General features: G+C 37.2%; 1 protein-coding gene across 5 annotated transcripts in view; it reads right to left on the bottom strand.

Annotated features, from left to right (window-relative positions):
* The window catches only part of IBTK (inhibitor of Bruton tyrosine kinase), a 59038-nt gene that overhangs the window by 9902 nt on the left and 30800 nt on the right, over positions 1-18336 (bottom strand). For 2 of the 5 annotated variants that reach the window (XM_030041989.2, XM_030041996.2), the window contains exons 18-26: positions 17631-17748; positions 15936-15996; positions 15118-15245; positions 13237-13349; positions 12476-12624; positions 11564-11730; positions 9676-9768; positions 8347-8505; positions 1603-1755 (exon numbers count right to left, since the gene is read on the bottom strand). In XM_030041989.2, the coding sequence (XP_029897849.1) occupies positions 1603-1755; positions 8347-8505; positions 9676-9768; positions 11564-11730; positions 12476-12624; positions 13237-13349; positions 15118-15245; positions 15936-15996; positions 17631-17748 (1141 nt within the window). The remainder of the gene's footprint in view (positions 1-1602; positions 1756-8346; positions 8506-9675; positions 9769-11563; positions 11731-12475; positions 12625-13236; positions 13350-15117; positions 15246-15935; positions 15997-17630; positions 17749-18336) is intronic. The other 3 variants (XM_030042014.2, XM_030042022.2, XM_030042005.2) reach the window with 2 other exon arrangements.

Raw genomic sequence — 18336 nt, 5'->3', positions numbered from 1 at the left:
TTCTGCAGATTTGTGCTTCATGTCCCTACATCTCCACTCACCACAAAAACTTCAGCTTTATCCCCCTGTTCCTGAAGAACGCCCACCCATCACACACACACTCTCCAAATCCCTCCTACCTCTCTCCTCTAACACCATCCCACACATGATGTTCCTGTATTTCTACCCTCATTTTGCTCTTTATCTACCAATAGGACACGTACTACTTTGGTCCTAGGGAAACACCAGTATCTACACAAGCTGAGCAACTAAAAGGGAGGTGCAGCAGAACTTTCTTTTCCTTATGGAGGGGACAGTTTTTGGAGGGGGATGGAACAGGAGCTTATAAGAAAAACTAGGAGGTAACGGGTGTCAGGGCTCCCTGTGCACCAACAGGCTCTGAAAACTCTTCTCCCTCAGCGCAGCTGTGTAAACTTGAGTCGGGCTACTACGAGCAGAATTGAGTTGTAAGGGAGAGCTGTGTGAAGGCTCATGGGGGCTCCCCCTCTTTACTCAGGAGCTGCATTTAAGCTCAGTCTGTGCTCACTGACTGTGGCTCACCCTGGTTTCCATCACGGAGCCTGCCCTGCTCACCTCACTCCGGCACGGTGGGGCTGTGCCCTTGCCAGGGAGGCCGCTGCCCGGCCGGCCCTGCTGTCACCATCGGCTGCACTGCTTCCAGACGGTGGGTGGGAAAGTCTGTAAGATTTTCAGGCTCTCTGTCTCGTAAACGTATTTGAAACTGATAGCATTCAAAGTTGCTGATGACAGGGGGAAGAGATGCAGGTGGGTGGGCAGCTCAATTATACAGACCTTCAGGAATAAGGCTGAGATTTCTTTCCTCAGCTTAGACAGGTATTTTAACCCAAAACAGAGGTTTTATTGCAGGTAGCAAGAGGATGCGTGGCTAAAACAATGTGACCAAAGAGCAATACTATCTAATAACTAGACATAAAATTCACGTGCACCTCAGAACAAGTTCTTTTTGTCCTTAGAACTGTAGTCCCCCAGTAATTAAAATACACAGACATAACCAATGCATCAATATTTCAGTAAGCCCTCTTAAACCATGAAAAATTGCACCTAAACAATTAAGTCAGCTTATAAGAAAACTCAGATCAGGAAATGCCAGAACTGTGTTTGAATAAACTGATTTTATCCACTCAGTGGCTACACAGAAATACTCCTAAGCAAACTGTTTCAAACATGTCACATCTGAATGCTAAAGAATATCTAATTTCTACAGAAGTTAGAGAATATAGGTTTATCACTTTTATACATACATATACAAATGTACACACACACATATATTTTGTTTGGAGCCTGGAGTGTTTGTGTCTATATATATACACACGTACGCACATGCCCATATATACAGATGCAAACACTCTGAACCTCAAACAAAATATTAGCAGTGGCATTAAATTGCTTTAGTCTTTAAGCTACCTATTCATAAGAGCATTTCATTCATAAAATCCTATTAACAGAATTATTAAAGAATGCTTACAGGATTTATTTTTTTTTTAATGACAATTTTATCCTTTCTTATTTCAGCAGAATTTTAACAGGTTATTGTGGTTCTTGTATAATGGTTGATCAATTAGGAAAAGACTGCTCTCTTACCTTATGGTGTTTTGGACTGATGAATCCTCAGTTCCTTTATATCCAGCTCTTTTGATACCAGTACCAGGTGAATTACTTGCACTCATACATTTTTCTTCTTCCATTACAAGATCACGGAATGACTTTGGCAAAGCAGAATGTAATGAAGATGACCTTTAAAAAAAAAAGGGGGGGGGAAAAATACCCAACTCATTTTATACCTGCACTTTCCAAGACTCCATATTGTTCCATGATTCAGATAGCAAAGAGGGCCTTTTCAGTTATTAAAAATAAAAATACACTATTACATAGTTTTTGCATCTCACCATTACACCTGCTAGACCCCAATCACTAAAATAAGTCAAATAGGTAAAGATCAGAAAATAAATACCTAAATACAAGCCAGTAGTATGGAAATTTTATTAGAAGGAAAAACAAACCCCCCAACCTTATTTTCACAGACACCTTATCTTAGACGAGCTGTACCTTTTCTAACAGTATTATTCCTTGAAAAATATTCTCATAAATCACACAATGCTTTAGTACTTTCATTCTAATACTGTTAGTTTACCACCATGAAAGTCAAGTATAGCTGATCTTCTTTCCCCAAGATATCAAATGAGTTACTCATACCTGCTGGAGGCTCTATAAATCATTTAATCCACAGTAAAACTCATAAAACTGATATGCTTCGTTTTCTTTTAGTTGCCCAAGTATAACGTGCACTGTTACTGAACTAGAGTCTGCATATTATCTTTCAAAAATAAACAAGTATGAAAATCAAAAATAAACAAGTATGAAAATATAGCAATTTAGCATCATAGCTATTCTGAACACTTTCTGATCCAAAAGCCTTTTTATTTAAAGAATTCAAGGCAGTTACATTAGTCTTTCCCTTATCCATCAAGACTTTGGAATTAATTCTTCATACATTCACTTACATTTAACTTTACTAAGCACAGTAGTCCCACTCATCGTCAAATATACAAAATACATATTGGAAGAATAGCTCTGCTCATTATCTACTCAAAGAAATAAGAGAACAATTATAAACACCACTGAAGTAAAACAAGCTTTCTACACAACGCTAATTGTTTGTGCAGCTACCATAAGAGAAGAATCTGAAACCAAAGACTTTCAAACTACATCTATGCTGTATACAACTTAACATAACAAACGTGAGGGACTTAAAGCATTACAACATAGTATCTGAAATCTTACAACAAAAGCATCTGAAAGTTACATATGATGTCTGAACCCCATGCAAGACCACCTGAGCTTAAGTTTGGAAGGTTTTCTGTTGTTTCTTCTTCTTCTTTTTTTTTTATTTATTTTTTTTTTTTTTAATACTGCATGAGCAGCGTAGAAGGCATAGAAAGCAGAATGGGAACCTCCAGATGCAGGGCCTCAGAGTCATTTTGCACATCCTCTGTTTATACTACCAGCTGGCAGACAAGAGTCTGGGCAAGTGTTTGACCAGAACTTCCCCAAACTTACTATACCGAGTAGGCAACTGGTTCCCTTGGGAATCTGCTGTCACAGAAGCTTCTTCTAACAGTTTAAGTAGCCTACCCATTTTCATGAAAATTCTGTACTGCAATCAGATCCACTTGCAATACAGCACCAAAAAAAAAAATCCCCAAAACCCCAAAACAACCTCCCCCCAAAACCCAACCCTGCATCATTCTCAGCTTGTGAACCTATCCAAAACAATTACCGGTATCTTAAAATGGTTTGGCTTAAACTGGTACAAATTTTCCTAACACTAACAACTCTAAATTTCAGCTTGTCCTGCCTGAAACACTGTCATTTCTATCTAATTTGTAGCATTAGAAAAAACTAATTTATACATCTTTTTTAAAAAAAGTGGAATATGACTACGTTCCTCTAAGCTGTAACTGCAAAACATCAAAGCATGAAGTTCCAAAACAGCTGTTAATGTTTCAGTATAAGCTGGAATACTGACAGACTGACAACCTAGACATTAAAATACACAATTGTTAATTTTCAAGAGAGACTTCAAATTCCTTTATGCCTCCACTCTTGAAAAGCCATAGGCTCTCCTGAGCTTAAAAAAAAGCCAAAACAAATAACAAAAAGCATCCCCCTCCCTCGATCAAACTAGGTTTGGATAACTAATAAAATTAACACTTAGCTTCTTGCATGACATACTCTCAAAGTATTACTAGTGTGATTCCCCTCCACCCCCCCTTTTAATTTCCACTTTTCTTCAAAGGAGGAAACAGGTTCATTCTCCCCAAAACTATGAAACTGGGGGTTTCTTTTGGTGGAAAAGGTAGGACGTTGTGTATGATAAGACTCTGTCTTTTAGTCAACCAAAAAAGAGCCAGAAGGTCCCACACCCTTCTGGCAACTGTGCTCACTGCACATCCAAGATGAATATCTTATTTCATTGGAACACACACTCTAAGGCTTTGACTATACTGCATGTGTGGAAAGCTCAATCTATTGCCAAATGCACTCTAACAGTCCATTGTGAATTTACGGAATATAACTTTGCAAATATAGTATTAGAGCAGATGAGTAACACCATTCTACCTTACATACAAAAATACTTTGAACAACTAGCAGGGGCAATCAAATAATTGATGGCTTGCCTAAAGCAGCTTAAAGTTTATTCAACAAATGCTCTCTTCCAACAACTAGGCATACTTTTAAATATTCATATACCCCCACTGGTTCTTTGCTTGAACTCTTGAGCTACCGGCATTTTCCAGATCAGCAGCCAGAGGAACACTGCAGAGGAACGTACAGAATCATGCATGGTGACCGCATGAGCGTTAGATTGGATTCCATCCTCCTGAAGTATATCCTGGCCTTTTCGCTTAAGATGGTTTGTGTAACACAGTAGAACCCAGCTACTTTCAAAAATGTTTAATCAGAACCTTAAGAGCACAATGTATTTTCTGGAGACAGTTAGCTAAGCATATTCAAAAAATCAGTCCATGCTTGCTTTTTAAATGCAAGGAACAGGTCATAGGCAGTTGCTAGTTTAAAATTAAACAGCACCCAATAGGTAAAGAGTTACCTATCAGAGAACAGATGAATAGCATGAATAGTCAAACTATTCAGATGTCAGATCAAGGAAGTTATGCCCCATATTTTTATATGCCTTTTATCAGAGCTTCTCTTAATACCTTACTTCCTGTATTAACAAGTCAGTCATTCAACGAGAGGCATCTAGCTCGTGTGCTTCAGTCAGCCAGTACAAGTACTTCTAAAGAGTCATTTATCTTACAGTAAAAAAATAGGACTTCAGGAACTAACAAAAACCTCTTCTGAAGAAGCCCAGATAACTAGGTAAGCTACGCAATGTCCTCCAAAACCTACTTCAGGCTTTGTTGTATCTAAAAGTTGTGTATGAAGGGGAGAAGGGAAAGCCCAGGCTGGAGAAAGACAGATGCCCTATACAAATATCCTCCTGCAAAGGAGTTCTCATAGCCCCTTCCCTTGATACCCAAAGTCTATCAGAGAAAAATATATAAAACTGCAGCTTGAAAATGGCTAGTAAAACAAAAAAGGAAATTAACTGATGATATTTAAGATGACTGGTTGAAAATACCCATGAAATGCCTACACCAGTAATCATTAGCATTAGCCCAAGCCACAGGATGGCACATATGGGGAAGTTCCTTTGAAGACTCCAGAGAAGGCCTCCTTGTGACCACTGCTCACAGAAAGGGCCCTGACTTTGCTGGGTGCCTGAGAAAAAGGACTGACTCACACAGGCCCTGGTCCACCTCATTAGCAGCACCCCTGGCCAGCTGCTGCTGTTCACCCGCATCAGCACGGACACCCCTCTGAGTCACCCATCGGGTAATGCACAAGAGCATGGCTTCCCTGGTGCTGTCACACCGAGTCAGTGATGGGTAAAAAAGGTGGTGGGTTTGTAATAACGTGTACGTTAGTATGTGAATGAGCTTCTGTGATTTTTTTATGTAAGACTGTGTACATCGTCATTGCAGATGTTAGGTTACATATTGTTTATGCATAATTACAACATTCATAGTAAGATTAAAAACAGTAGATGGATTTTTTTTTTTTTTTTAATGTAATAAAGGATAACATAACTCAGTATTTCCTGTATCGGTCACCATCTAATTTCACCTTCAGTTTGTTCCAGTACATTTTTAGCCTCAGAGCTGTAATTGCCCTGTGACACCTCCATCAGCTAAGCCAAATAACTAACTTGCTGCCTGACCTGCAGTATCAGCTGTATAAAGCAGGTAGCGTGTTCTTTGGAGCATTTGAGAGGATCAGAGGTAAGGATTCTGAAATTCATCCACTCATTAGAATTCAGAAGACAAATCTTGCAAACCTTGTTTCTCCTTTTGTGAAGGTCCCAATTACAGTTCAGAGGTCAGGTAGAGTCTGAATCCTTAGGTGCAAAGCAACTCATTCTATTTCCTCTTTAAGGCAAAATTGTGGGCTTTGCTCAGTATTGTATCAGAATAGCTTTTGAGGGCTAGAGGAGTAAATGAGACCCCCACATTTTGGTATCAGGTGTACATGGTTGAAAACAAATTGAGAAAACAGATATTTAAGTCCTGCTTGTATAAATCAAAACAAAAGAATTCAACCTTTTCTTAGATTCACTTGAAATATTGTGTGCTGGATATTTTTAAAACCAGGTCATCTTAGGCAGTTCACTTTTGTAAATAACTACTGTAGTAACATACCTCTATAGCTTGTAAGCTGGACACTATAAATACATGGCATGTAACTTTTTTTTAATTGTAATCAACCCAATCAGCAGATGCCTACAGAGAAGATTTCTTGTCCCTACTTTCACTAACCCTTGGAGTAATCCCAGCCATCACCGTCAGAATCACTACTTGAAGAACACGTCATGCCACACTACCTTGAATTCACCAGGCAACTGCCCATTTCAGATCAGACTGACATGATCCTTGACAGGCCCTGTAAAATACTAAAGCCCTTTAACCATAAGGCTGAATGTATTGCATAGTGTCCACTAGAGAAGCAAAGCTTGTTCTGGTGTCATGACTGGCAATAGAATACCATTTTAGGATCAATTATTATCTGATTTAAAATAGATGATTTTGGGATGATTACAACGTACTCTCACCGTTTTTCCCATGTTACTGATAAATGTTTTGAACACCAGCTCTATTTTACCATTGTTACATTCTGGGATATTACCGTTATTACTATAAACTAAAATAATAGCATACCAACAGACCTATCTCAAAAAAATCTAAAGGCACTTTAAACTCAAGGTGCTGATCATAATAGCATCCATCCAAAAAAGAAAGATGAAATCACATATACATGAAATGGAGCAGAGAAGCAAGCAGTTCTAGATTATTACCCTAAACCTTTTGACACAGAACACTCAGGAAGCAACTGCTGCCAGGAAGCAGCCCACCTTTTCTTCAGCCAGCTAGTGATGTGATTTTTTTTCCTCTCCATACACTCATTAAATAGCTAACAGGCTACATGTCTTGTTTTGAACTTACAGGAGCATAGCAGAAAGGCAAAGATTCCAGCAGATGCTTACTGCTCTTATTTCTGAAAGGAGCAACCAATTCATATAAAGGATCAAAGGAAAGAGAGCCAAAAGACACAAGAGGGATACACTCTAATTGTGGAAAATCAACCTATCTTTGAAAGACAGACTCCTGTTTTACTTTGAAATCTATCCAACACAAAAGGAAAACTGCTACAATAGCATCTAAACCAGCTAAATTGTCTAAAAAAGACTTCATTTAAAATAGAGTGACTGTGGTGGGTATGCAGCAAGCTTTGCTCCTACTGAAACCCAAACAGGTAAGCTCTAGACAGAGGAGATGGACTCACAGTTCTTCTAGGGTACCCGTACAGAAGCAAGCTGCAATAAAAGGCTAGACTTTCTTGAACAGGGAAAGGGGGAGGACTGCCCAACATTTACCTCAAGTGAAGAGCATGCACATAGGTATCTATTCTGTAGTAAACAAACACATTAAATTTACATAGCTTGCAACTTCTACAGTTATGCCTTTATGCTTTCATCCAATACCAACTGTAAATGTGAAGAACAAAGCATGAATCAGGCTAGCACTATTACATTCATTGTTGTAAACCTAGTTCATTGAACAGATGATAAACCATTTTTCCATTCAATACAGTGATATTAACTTGAACATTTAAATTGCATGTAATCAGCATTAGAAGTCATTTTAAACCCATTATGCATCCTTCCACCATAAGAATTCTTAGCAGCATCCATCACTCCCTCCAGCTCCTAGACATGTAGATAACTTTGTTATCTATAATTTTGGTCAATTGTGCTCTACTCCAAAGTCATTCTAGCCCTTTCCCCTCCCTGTTAGGAAGGGCTAAAATTTTTCTTTATGTTTTTGACAGAGAAAAAACAGCATTAATAATGGTTTTCAATAACCTCTTCCTGACTAAGTTTCAGAGCTAGTGCTCAACCTTCTTTTTCTATGCTTCACTTTGATACCATCTGCAAATACCACATCACACACAGGCAAGAACCAGATGGGATGCAGTCTTCTGACACACTATAGCAAAATTTCAAAGAACTGATAGACTGCAACCACTGCATTTCCCTGCCCCCTTTGAATTTCTAGATTACTATCAAATGTAGATACAAATAGTTCAATGCTAGTCTTTTTAATGAACAGAACCTAGGCCATTTTTATTTAAGAAACTGCTTCTAAGAGACTATCCAATGTAAAAACCCTCCAAAGAAAAAGAAGTGATATTTGATTTGTAACATACCATGCATTCCCTAGTTTTGCAACTTTTGTAGGTGGAGGCGGTGTGGTTATTAGCGTAGCAGGCTCCGTGCTGCTAGCTACTGATCCATTATCTTTTGCTGCCAGGGCAATCATTTTTCTTTGCTTCTGAGAAAGCTTGATTCCATGAGATGCCATTCTGCTGTGAAGTGATATTGCAGAGAGAAGATGCAAAATCAGTGTACTTTGAGATGACTCACCTTTAATCTTGCAAATTAAACTAAGAAATACTTCTTTCCTAGATCAAAATACTTTGTCTAGAGTGCCGAAAGCGGAGTATAGGTGGGGGGGAGTGGTCAGATGGCTAGGGAGCAAAAGGAGGACCAATGAATATCAAGAGTGACAGAAAGAAAAGCATCATAAAACTATTCTTTCCATAGATGTCTACAAACGAAAACATGCAGAGTAGGAATCAAGCCTCTAAAAGAGATGGACTACTACCAGGTGAAGACTATTTTCTAATTTTGTGACTTTTTAGAGACTGTTAGAAGCTTAGCTCCCTTAAATCAAAAATATTGATGCATAAAAAATGTATACAACAGCATATAGCCATTTTTTCTATTTGCAATAACTTGTTTTCTAAGTTATTTGGATTCTTCAGCTTTGGCTGTTTTGTTCACAGCTTCTGAATCTACCTAGCCAGCAACCCTTTACTAGGCTCTGGGACTACTGTCCTAGCTCTCCTTTACAAGAATGCCACACTTCAAAGGTCATGAAAGTCATCTCCAGTTTTCTTCCCATACGTTGCCAGTTAAGAAACACTAGGTTTAATCCACTGCCTCCTGAAAAAGTACATTTATCTCCCTGTGTCTTTGGGATGCTTCTCCAAGCAAGAGCCACCCTTGTTTCTGTCTGAGGAAAAATTGTTAATATCAACACATGGGTGCTGGGGATGTTCAGAGAATGCGAGACAAGAAACAAACTTCAGGATCAATTACAGTACTGGTCCACAAGTAATTTCTGAAGTGCTAGGGACAAGAATTAATTCTTTTTGGTTGTAAATTGGAAAGCTCAGCAGAGCAGGCCACTGATTTAAGATACTCATTTACTAGCTCTTTAGTTCACATTTCAACAGCTAAGACATGCTTTTGCAGTAGTGGACCAAACAAGACTACAGTAAAATGAAGGGATAAATTTTGTATGCTGGCAGAAAAACACCATAATGAACTGAACTAAACAAAGTTGTTCAAAAACAAATAGGACGACTTCTCTCCTGCTTTTTTTAAACTCTGAACTGCCTGAACCACTAAGTAAATTCATAATAGCCTGGTCTCTCACACTTTTCTTTTATAGATTTTGGTTTTTTACCAACCCTGAATTTGCCTTTGGCATGGTTCCACATTTCTGCATACTTTCTTCAATTTCCATGATGGTTCTTAGATCCATAGCAGGAGGGCTGGCAGGGCTAAATGAAAAATAAAAAGTTACCTTACAAGGCACTCATTTTTACTTACATTCCACAGCTCCAGCCTTCACTGAAATCCTCTAAATCATACATAAGGTTGGTAACCGGATGTATAATTTATGTCTGTTTCCTCAATTATGGCAAACCTCAAATAGAATGTTTCTGACAAAAATTTTATAAATATATACATATTTAAGAGCACACTATAAAAATACTTTTCAAGACTCATTATACTATGAAACAAAAAGATGTGAACTATGATTACTTTAAAAAAATTAGATACCTAAATCCAGGATACTTATTTAGTAGTCAACTGCTCATGCTAAGTGTTAGAGAGGCATTGCTCACAGCTCTTTCATGAAGGTTGAATTAGATCTTTCTTTGAAGAACAGGATTAAAATTATTTCACATGGCAAACAGAACACTCTTTGCAAAGTTAGAGCTCTATACAAATACCAGTAACATTCTCAAACTTTAGGAATCAGTTTTGTTTTCATAAATGACCTAATTTTAAACTTCCACAGAAATGAACATGAATTAAATCCAGACATTTCCAAGCTTTACATAAAAACTATAAATTAAAACCTGTGTACTTACAAGGCATTTGCAAACTAAGCTGTGTTACAACTACATTCAAGGACAGGTTTTGAAATAAAATATAAGCAGCACTCCCTCTGTCTCTCCCCACATAAATCCAACTGCCATAGACAAACTAGTGAATTAACCACTGGGAGGTCACATCAAACCCTGTCGTCACTTCTCCTCCACAGTAGTTCAACCAAATACACTACAGTATCAATCCTTTAAACATTCTACATAACAGTGCTGCCTGCTTTTGCTTGACATAGCAGCAATACTGGAAAAAGTAAAGAAAGAATACAAGGAAAACCCATAAAGGCACAGTGACATAATGACAAAGTCCTATGGTTTTATTTGTTCCCCTTCCATGCAATCCTCTAAAAAACATTCAAAAAGAACTCTAAGATAGCACATGAAGGTGGAGCTTCTTCCAACTAGTCTATAGACCAAAGAGTTGGTTGTGGGATGTGTTACCCTCTCTGCATAGACTTGGCTTGCGCAAATACATAGTGAGACAAAACACAGATTCCTAATGGACCTTGGTCACCAAACAATATACTTCAGAGCTGTAACTTTTAATTTCTACAGCTGTATCACCTGTATTAACAAAGCCCATCAGCCACAAACCAATAGAGCCTGGGAAGATTGTGGGAAATTACTGCTATATGATTCCCTAAATCCTTAAACTCTTCTCTATTCAACCTTTATTAACAACTCTCTCAGACAGGACACCAGGCAAGACAGAACTTCAGTCTATCACAGTACTGCTCCTTTTTCACATGCAGATACGGCTACAGATAAAAATTAATAATAATTTTTTTATTACTGTATAAGTTAAACCTGTGGTGTTGATTTGCACAGACCATTTTAAGTCTCCAGGCATGCCTTAAAAATGTCCAAGTACAATGGTGCTTCTAACAGCTTCAAGCATGGTCTGATTCCACTAAAAACTACCACGTATTCTGGTAGCACTTTAAAAAAAAAAACTAAAAAAAAAAAAAAAAAAAAAAAAAAAAAAAATCTATCTAGCAATTGCTTTTCTTAAAGAATAATTAAAAAATGTACCAGTTTTATTAAATAGCAAAATCTTTAATTCACGTGTCAGGTAATGTGTGATCATTTTGAAGAGCAGATAACTTTTAGCCTGAATAGAATATTACTAGCATTCACTACCAAGTGATTGTAAGTTAGGTAGGCACCACAACTATTACTCCACCTGAAACTGGTTGCTACCCAATTAGGAGAGCTTGCAGAGCTGTTTTTGGCACTGGGAATGGACTGTGGAACAGACTGTGTCAATGCTGATGATCCCTTGTATGACTTCATCATCTCCTTGTTAGGTTGAGAGGGCTTCGTACCCTGACTGCATGCTTTGTCCTTCATCTAAAAAAAGACAGAAAAATGTAGAATAAATATTCTCACATTTTTTCACTTAGAAAAAGAAAGAGTGATGCTACAAGCAACTTGAATGGCACATGTAAGTGAAAAGATTTTAAAGGATACCTCAGAATAGCAATAATGTAGTGAATCCCTGATCAGCCTGCTGCTATTTGTACCTTTTTTTTTTTTTCCTCCTCACTTCACCCTGAATCATTTAAGTCCAAATATTCATCTTGATAGTGGAAAATTCACTCCGAGATGTTCACTTCTAAAGCTTTAACACTTAACATAGGCATGATTCTCTCAAATTTATTTCTCTTTGCCAGTTATGGCTCAGTTATCCTGGACCGTACTTCTGCCCAACTACAGTAGTCGAAGAACAGCAGGATTTTCCTGGAGTTTTTTTGGCTTCTGTTTTTGTTTTTTTGGCTCTGAACGTCAGATTTGCTTTGCGTTTTAAATGAAGTAGATGGAGACCTTACACAATTGCTCTTTCAATTTGAAATTTTCTGGACACTACAGCATACAAAAATTTTCATTATGGTACCACGTGAATAAATTACCCTTAGAAGATGTAATAAGCAATATTCATTTTTATTTGCTTTATCAGACAAACCATAGCTACTTAATGTTGTCTACACCATTTTAAGGACAACAGCTTCTCAGAAACACTCCAAAATACAAACTCTGCTTTTGATGGGCTAGATAAACACAAATGAATAAATTGATAGGAACAAAGAAATCCAACCTCAGTCCTCTCTGGATGAAATCCTTTTGTGAAGTCAGGGGACTGCAAGTCTCTGGGGCTACCCACTCCTGCGTAACTACCTTCAGAGTCAGATGTTAAGAGTTCTGGAAGTGATTCTACAGAGTTAGTTTTATGCAGTTTTACTGAGCCTAAGAAATAAGAAAAGAGTAGAACTATTAAATCATGAGAGCCAGACTAAACGATGCTTAAAAAAAGCATCACTCTATATGATGAATACAAAATAACCAGAAGTTTACCTAGTCCAGTATACTAGACTGTAGTAAGTATAAGCAAATTTAAGACTACCTTAAATATTTTTTCAAAACAAGATTACTCCCAGTTTTCTTTCTCTGTCTCACAATATTCAGTTTTAGGAAGTAACACTGAGATTTTTCTATTGAAAATGAAGGCTTCTACCACCTTTTCAGTAAACAGTGACTAATTTATTTTTTCTATTCCAGAAAAAAAACCAAAACCAAAAACACACCTTAGCAGAATGTTTCACTTATTAAAACCACATGGGAAAGTGTCCGTTAATTTTATTTGATAAAATACATGCTTTTACAGAATCTGAACTTTGTGTATAAGCTTAATATGACAAAGGTCCCTTCAAACAAAACTTAATCTTAAGAATCCACTATTCAAATTCAGCTATGGTGTTCACTAGAAAAGAAATAATCTTTGCAAGATATCCTTATTGAAGTATAGACTAAACTTTATGTTCTGTTTTGATACCTGAAAGGAATCTCTTTCCCACTGACCTGTAGAGGCTGGACTCTGAATAATATCTGATAGATTATATCCTCCAGAGCTGTCAGACCGTTTTCGTGGCTTCTTTTTTGCCTTAGTTTTTGCTCTTTTGAAAAGGGCTTCCCTATTAAAAACAAAACAAAAAAAAACCAAACCCCAAGATGGATTAAAGCCAAAGAAATTGAACCTCAGAACTATCAGTGTCAAGTTTTTCAGTCAGCAGCAGCAGCAGTTATACTTCAAGCAGTAATACCTGGTCCCACCAGCTGTCACTAGCTGCTTGTTCCTGCTCTGCTTATGCACTGGCACAACTATTTAGTAAACTATTTGGGGGCGGGGGACGGACACGACAATCTAGGAGGAAGAGAAAAAGTTCTTTCCAATCTAGATCTAGTCTCTGGTCTAGTACACTGCACAAAGGCTTCTGCTGAGACAGTGGAAGATACAGCAGCTGCATAGGCTGGCACTGCCACCTAGGTGAGATTAAACCTGCTACACATCACAGCAACTGACATAAAGCAAACTACACTCAAGTCTCCACACTCTTCTCTCTTGATTTCTCCTAAATTAGTGAAGTTCAATAACGTCTACAGTTGGTCTCACTTTTCCAACACAAATATTGTTACCAAGATAATACCTACTTCTACAATAAAGCAGGTATATGGTCATGTCACCAAAATGTCACATGTTCCTATATATGATATTAGGAAGAGTGGAATCAAATAAAAGGCATCTTTCATTTTAATAAAACTACTAGAAATTCAGAATTATTTCAAAAAGCCTCTCTGAGAAGCTTTTCGTGGAATAACTATATACGTACTTATTCATTCCTGCATCAATACTGTAACCTTACAATGCTTGAGGGTTTTTTTAATCCTTGGACTGCCCTATACCCTAAAGGCTATTGTCTAGCCTTTAAAAACACTGAAAGGCTCAAAGTCTAATACAAAATAGCCTCTCAGTTCCCCTGATCTACATTTACTAGTTCATTTACCACAACTTTTCTTGACACAAGTGGTCAGAACAGTACACAATACCACAGGTGAGGTCTAATCTGCACAGTGACATCTTATTTCACTATTTGGAAGCATGTTAACAAGTCATCCTATCAAATTAGCTTTTTCATAGTTGTGATGTCATAGTCAATTTCTCCAGTTTAAAAACTGTACCAAAAAAAGCAGTTTAATTTTATTATTTGCTCTTCAGAGAGAAGCAGCATAGAAGCTAGTCTGGTAAGACTTTACAGATTCTGTTGCTCTCACCTCTATGTCTTCAGAACAAATGTTCAAAGACAGAATAGCAGAAGTCCACAAAACCACCAAGGCCAAACTACCTGATCTACAGTTGTTTGGATCACATTTTCTAACACCTCTTAAACACAGGTTTTGTTATTCTACAGCCACACAATAGCCACTTTAAACTGACAGATTAAAAACTCATGCTACAAAAAACTTCGTATTTTGCATGACAATTCTGTTAATATTAAGAAATTTAGATTATCACAATTTTTCCAGACAAATCTATAGTACCTTAAAGTCTGTTTTTTAATCTTTTGATTTCTTCTAATTCAGTGAAGTTCAATGAACTCCACAGTTGGTCTCATACATACACAGATACTCTCATCACATGCACAACTGCCAAACATTACCGTGAATGCTTGTTTTGCTATCTTTACTCACATGCTACTTACAAACTGAAAAAAAAAGCTCCACTGCAGTTCTGTAACATTTTAAAATACTTAAGGGAACTGGTAACGGTCTTGAAATCTCCATTTCTCCTATTTCTTAATATTTCCATTCTGCACCCAAAGAGAGTCAGGCACCATCCAAAGGGGGATAAATACCATATACAGCTCACTTAGTAGAAAATGCTGATGAAAAATAGATACTTACTGAGAATTTTGTTCTGTATTCATTTCCTCCCTTAAAAAGACAAAGTTCTCTCCATCTTCAGGCTCAAAAGAACTTATGTCAGGTCCATCTGGATATGGTGTAATTACTCTCCTGACCATGGCTGGAATCTGTAGTTGTAAAAGACGTTACACTAAGTTTCTCTTAAGTTGTATGCTAGCAAATGTATGATCTCTTGTAAAAAGACCAAAACTGACTGTCATTTAAAACACTTTTACAGATCAAGTAATTAACTATTTAACCAACTTAAAAACTTAAGTTACATCTTTAAGCAAAACAGAAGGAGAATTTCAGCTGCCTATAACTCCTGACAAAAAAATGCTTACAGGTTTTGCAAATACTACTGTACAGTTAAAGAATACTGGATTATAATGTGCCTTGGTTTTCCCCTTTCCATTAAAGTTCAACTTTCACATTATTTTTCTTACTGCTTTTAAGATCTATATGATCACCCTGAACTTTACACTGGAGAAACCTAATTTACTTTCTTCCAAGTAACATACACTCTTTTCCATAGGTTTTTCTTATGTTTTTTCATGCAACAATTGTTAATTACAGAACATTAATACGTTTAATATGAATAATTAATTAATTTAAAGGACACAATACTGTTGCAGCAGTGTATAGTGAATAATGAAATATGAGCTCCATGAGATTGGTAATAGCAGCAGCTAACCTTAGCTTTTGAGTCAGATGTTCCACTTTCAGCCTGTCATCTACAGACCCTGCAGGTATGTATTTATTACTCCTCTGTTCTCATTTTAAACCTAATCAGCTTACACTCAAGTTGTACAACTTACCATTTTCCTGTAATAAACAGAAAGATCCTTTACAACTTCATCACTTAAGACATCCAGAGTCCTTAAAAAAAAATAAAAAAATAAAACAAACAAATTTATCTTGCCAGCTTAAAAAAAAACTCAAACAAACCCATCACATTAATGAAAAATTCAAATGAACATTTTAGATGAATCTCACATACAGCGTTATTGCCTATTCACGGTGGTCCCAGCGTCAGAAGGAAGAAAACGAACACAAAATATAAACTAGTCAATGCCCTTGTAAGGCAGGATTAAAGCCACAACCTTTCCAGACAGCCTACCTTTACTTAAGGCCACAGCCAATATAGACATATATAGTTAAGTTACCATGAACTGGTCATTAGTTTATCTATTTCTAAATACTTTCAAGTCTTCCTGACATATATCTAACACTCCAAGTCTATGCAAATTCTTCCATAACACTCAGCCCCAACATTCCTTGACATTGATATTTATGCCAAAAAATAATAGTACAGCAACAAACTATACTCAACAGAACTATGTTGCCCGCGTGAGCAGCTCTCCTTGCACAAAGCTGTCACAGATAAAAGTTCTATCTGTCTCAGGTGTCTCAGATTGAAAGTCTTGCTACCCAGTAATGACATTTTCAGATTTTCACTAAAATGCAGATAGTGTCTTAAGTGTAGTAAGAATGTTTCATGTCCTTTCCAGGCTTAAGATGAAACAAACCTGAATTCAGAATAATACTTAAGACAATGTTAGATTTTTACTCTTCTCTCCAAAGTCAAAGGTTAAAATGTTTATACTTTATAAGGAAAGAGGAAAATTGCTAATATGAATGAATCCCTGTATCTGTGGTACAAGCAGAGCAGTTGTGTGACATAGCAATGATGTTCTCGCATTCTGAACTGGTTCAGACCTCTAAAAACTTCTGTAGGTAAAAGGAAACATGACAAAAAGGCTAGGAGTGGACAGAGTGGACCAATAACAGAGATGCAGGGGGTTTTGGTTGGTTGGGTTTTGGGTGTGGTTTTTTAAAGTCTTTGCTGGAAAAGAAGTTCAATCAGTGCTGATAAGGCTTGCTCTGAGAAGATGACCTGTACTCTGGAAGCAACTTGAAGCCCTGTCCAAACCATCAAGAGAAGAAAGGCCAGAGAACGTCTTCAACTTCTTAGAACCCTAGCTGAATCATTGTGGAAAGCAAGGGTAATTAATTAATTTGTTCAGCCCTCACTGCAGACATGTAAAGCAAACAGACTACCAGAAGGCAGGCCCATCCTCTTTGGAAAATGCACCAGCTATACTAAACCTCCTTAAAATAAATTCAATTTTCATAGTAACTATGATGCTTAAAAAAAAAAAAAAAAAGGAAGAAAAAAAGAAACCAACAAAAAAAAAAAACACAGCTGTTTTATGCATCTTCAAAAACAATTTAAAAAAAAAAAATGAACAAGATTAGGCCTAATGTCAAAGCCCACTGAAGCCAAGAGAGGTTTTTCCCCTTAATTCAGGCTCTTTGCGCCAGATTGTAACACAGAGTTTTGTACTATAGAACTGGTACAGTATGTACAGTTATTTAAGCAGTTTCTCCCTGTTTGTCAAAAACAAGTCTCCCTTTAAACTAGCAGCATTCAGTTGCATTTTAACATTTAACTGCTCATATTAGTTCTTCCAACCCTTCTGCCTTTTTGGGATGTTTGAATTCCTCCTTACCTTGCTTCAAGCAAAGCTGCCATATTGAGTCCTATGAACTGCAAGCAGGACAGTTTTAACTGTTCAGCATTATACATTGCTGAGAACTCCAACAGCTCGGCAGCATTCTTTAAAGTAACTGCAAAGAAGAAACAAAACAAACCAAATTGGACAACTTGCTGCAATATCATGCAGCAGTTTTTAAGACTTATTGCACAGCATGATCTAGTTATTGAAACATACCATATACTTCTCCATTCCTGGAAAAAATGCTAATGCTCAAATGGCCACAAACTACAGCAAGCTCCACATAACTCTGTAGCAGCTTGAATGCAACGGCTGTTTCACAAAAACAGAAAGGCCTTATCTACAAACGTATCAGTTTCAATATATTGAAACTCAGCAGTCCAAATCAAAGGGGAAAAAGAAAAATAGCAAGTTTCATATACAGCAGAAACAGTTCTTAAAGCTCCAAATGTTCCTTTAGCAGGGAGAAAGATAAAAAAAAAAAAGGTGGTGAAGGGGCAGTGGGCAGGAGAGAGAGAGAGAGAAAAATGGAAGTCACTATGAAATGCCAAGGAAAAATTGTATGCTAACTTCTTGTATCAAGCTAAGCAACAATACTTAGTGTTTTCTAGAAGAGGCAGATCTTCATAGCCATATAGAAATAGCACTGTGCCAAACAAACAGCAGAAGAACTAGTAGAACTAAATACAAGGACAGAAAT

Source organism: Aquila chrysaetos, chromosome 2 (assembly GCF_900496995.4).
Source record: "Aquila chrysaetos chrysaetos chromosome 2, bAquChr1.4, whole genome shotgun sequence".
In the NCBI taxonomy this organism is placed as follows: domain Eukaryota; kingdom Metazoa; phylum Chordata; class Aves; order Accipitriformes; family Accipitridae; genus Aquila; species Aquila chrysaetos.
Note: the sequence above shows the minus strand (reverse complement) of the source record. Positions and strands in the feature narration are given on the sequence as shown.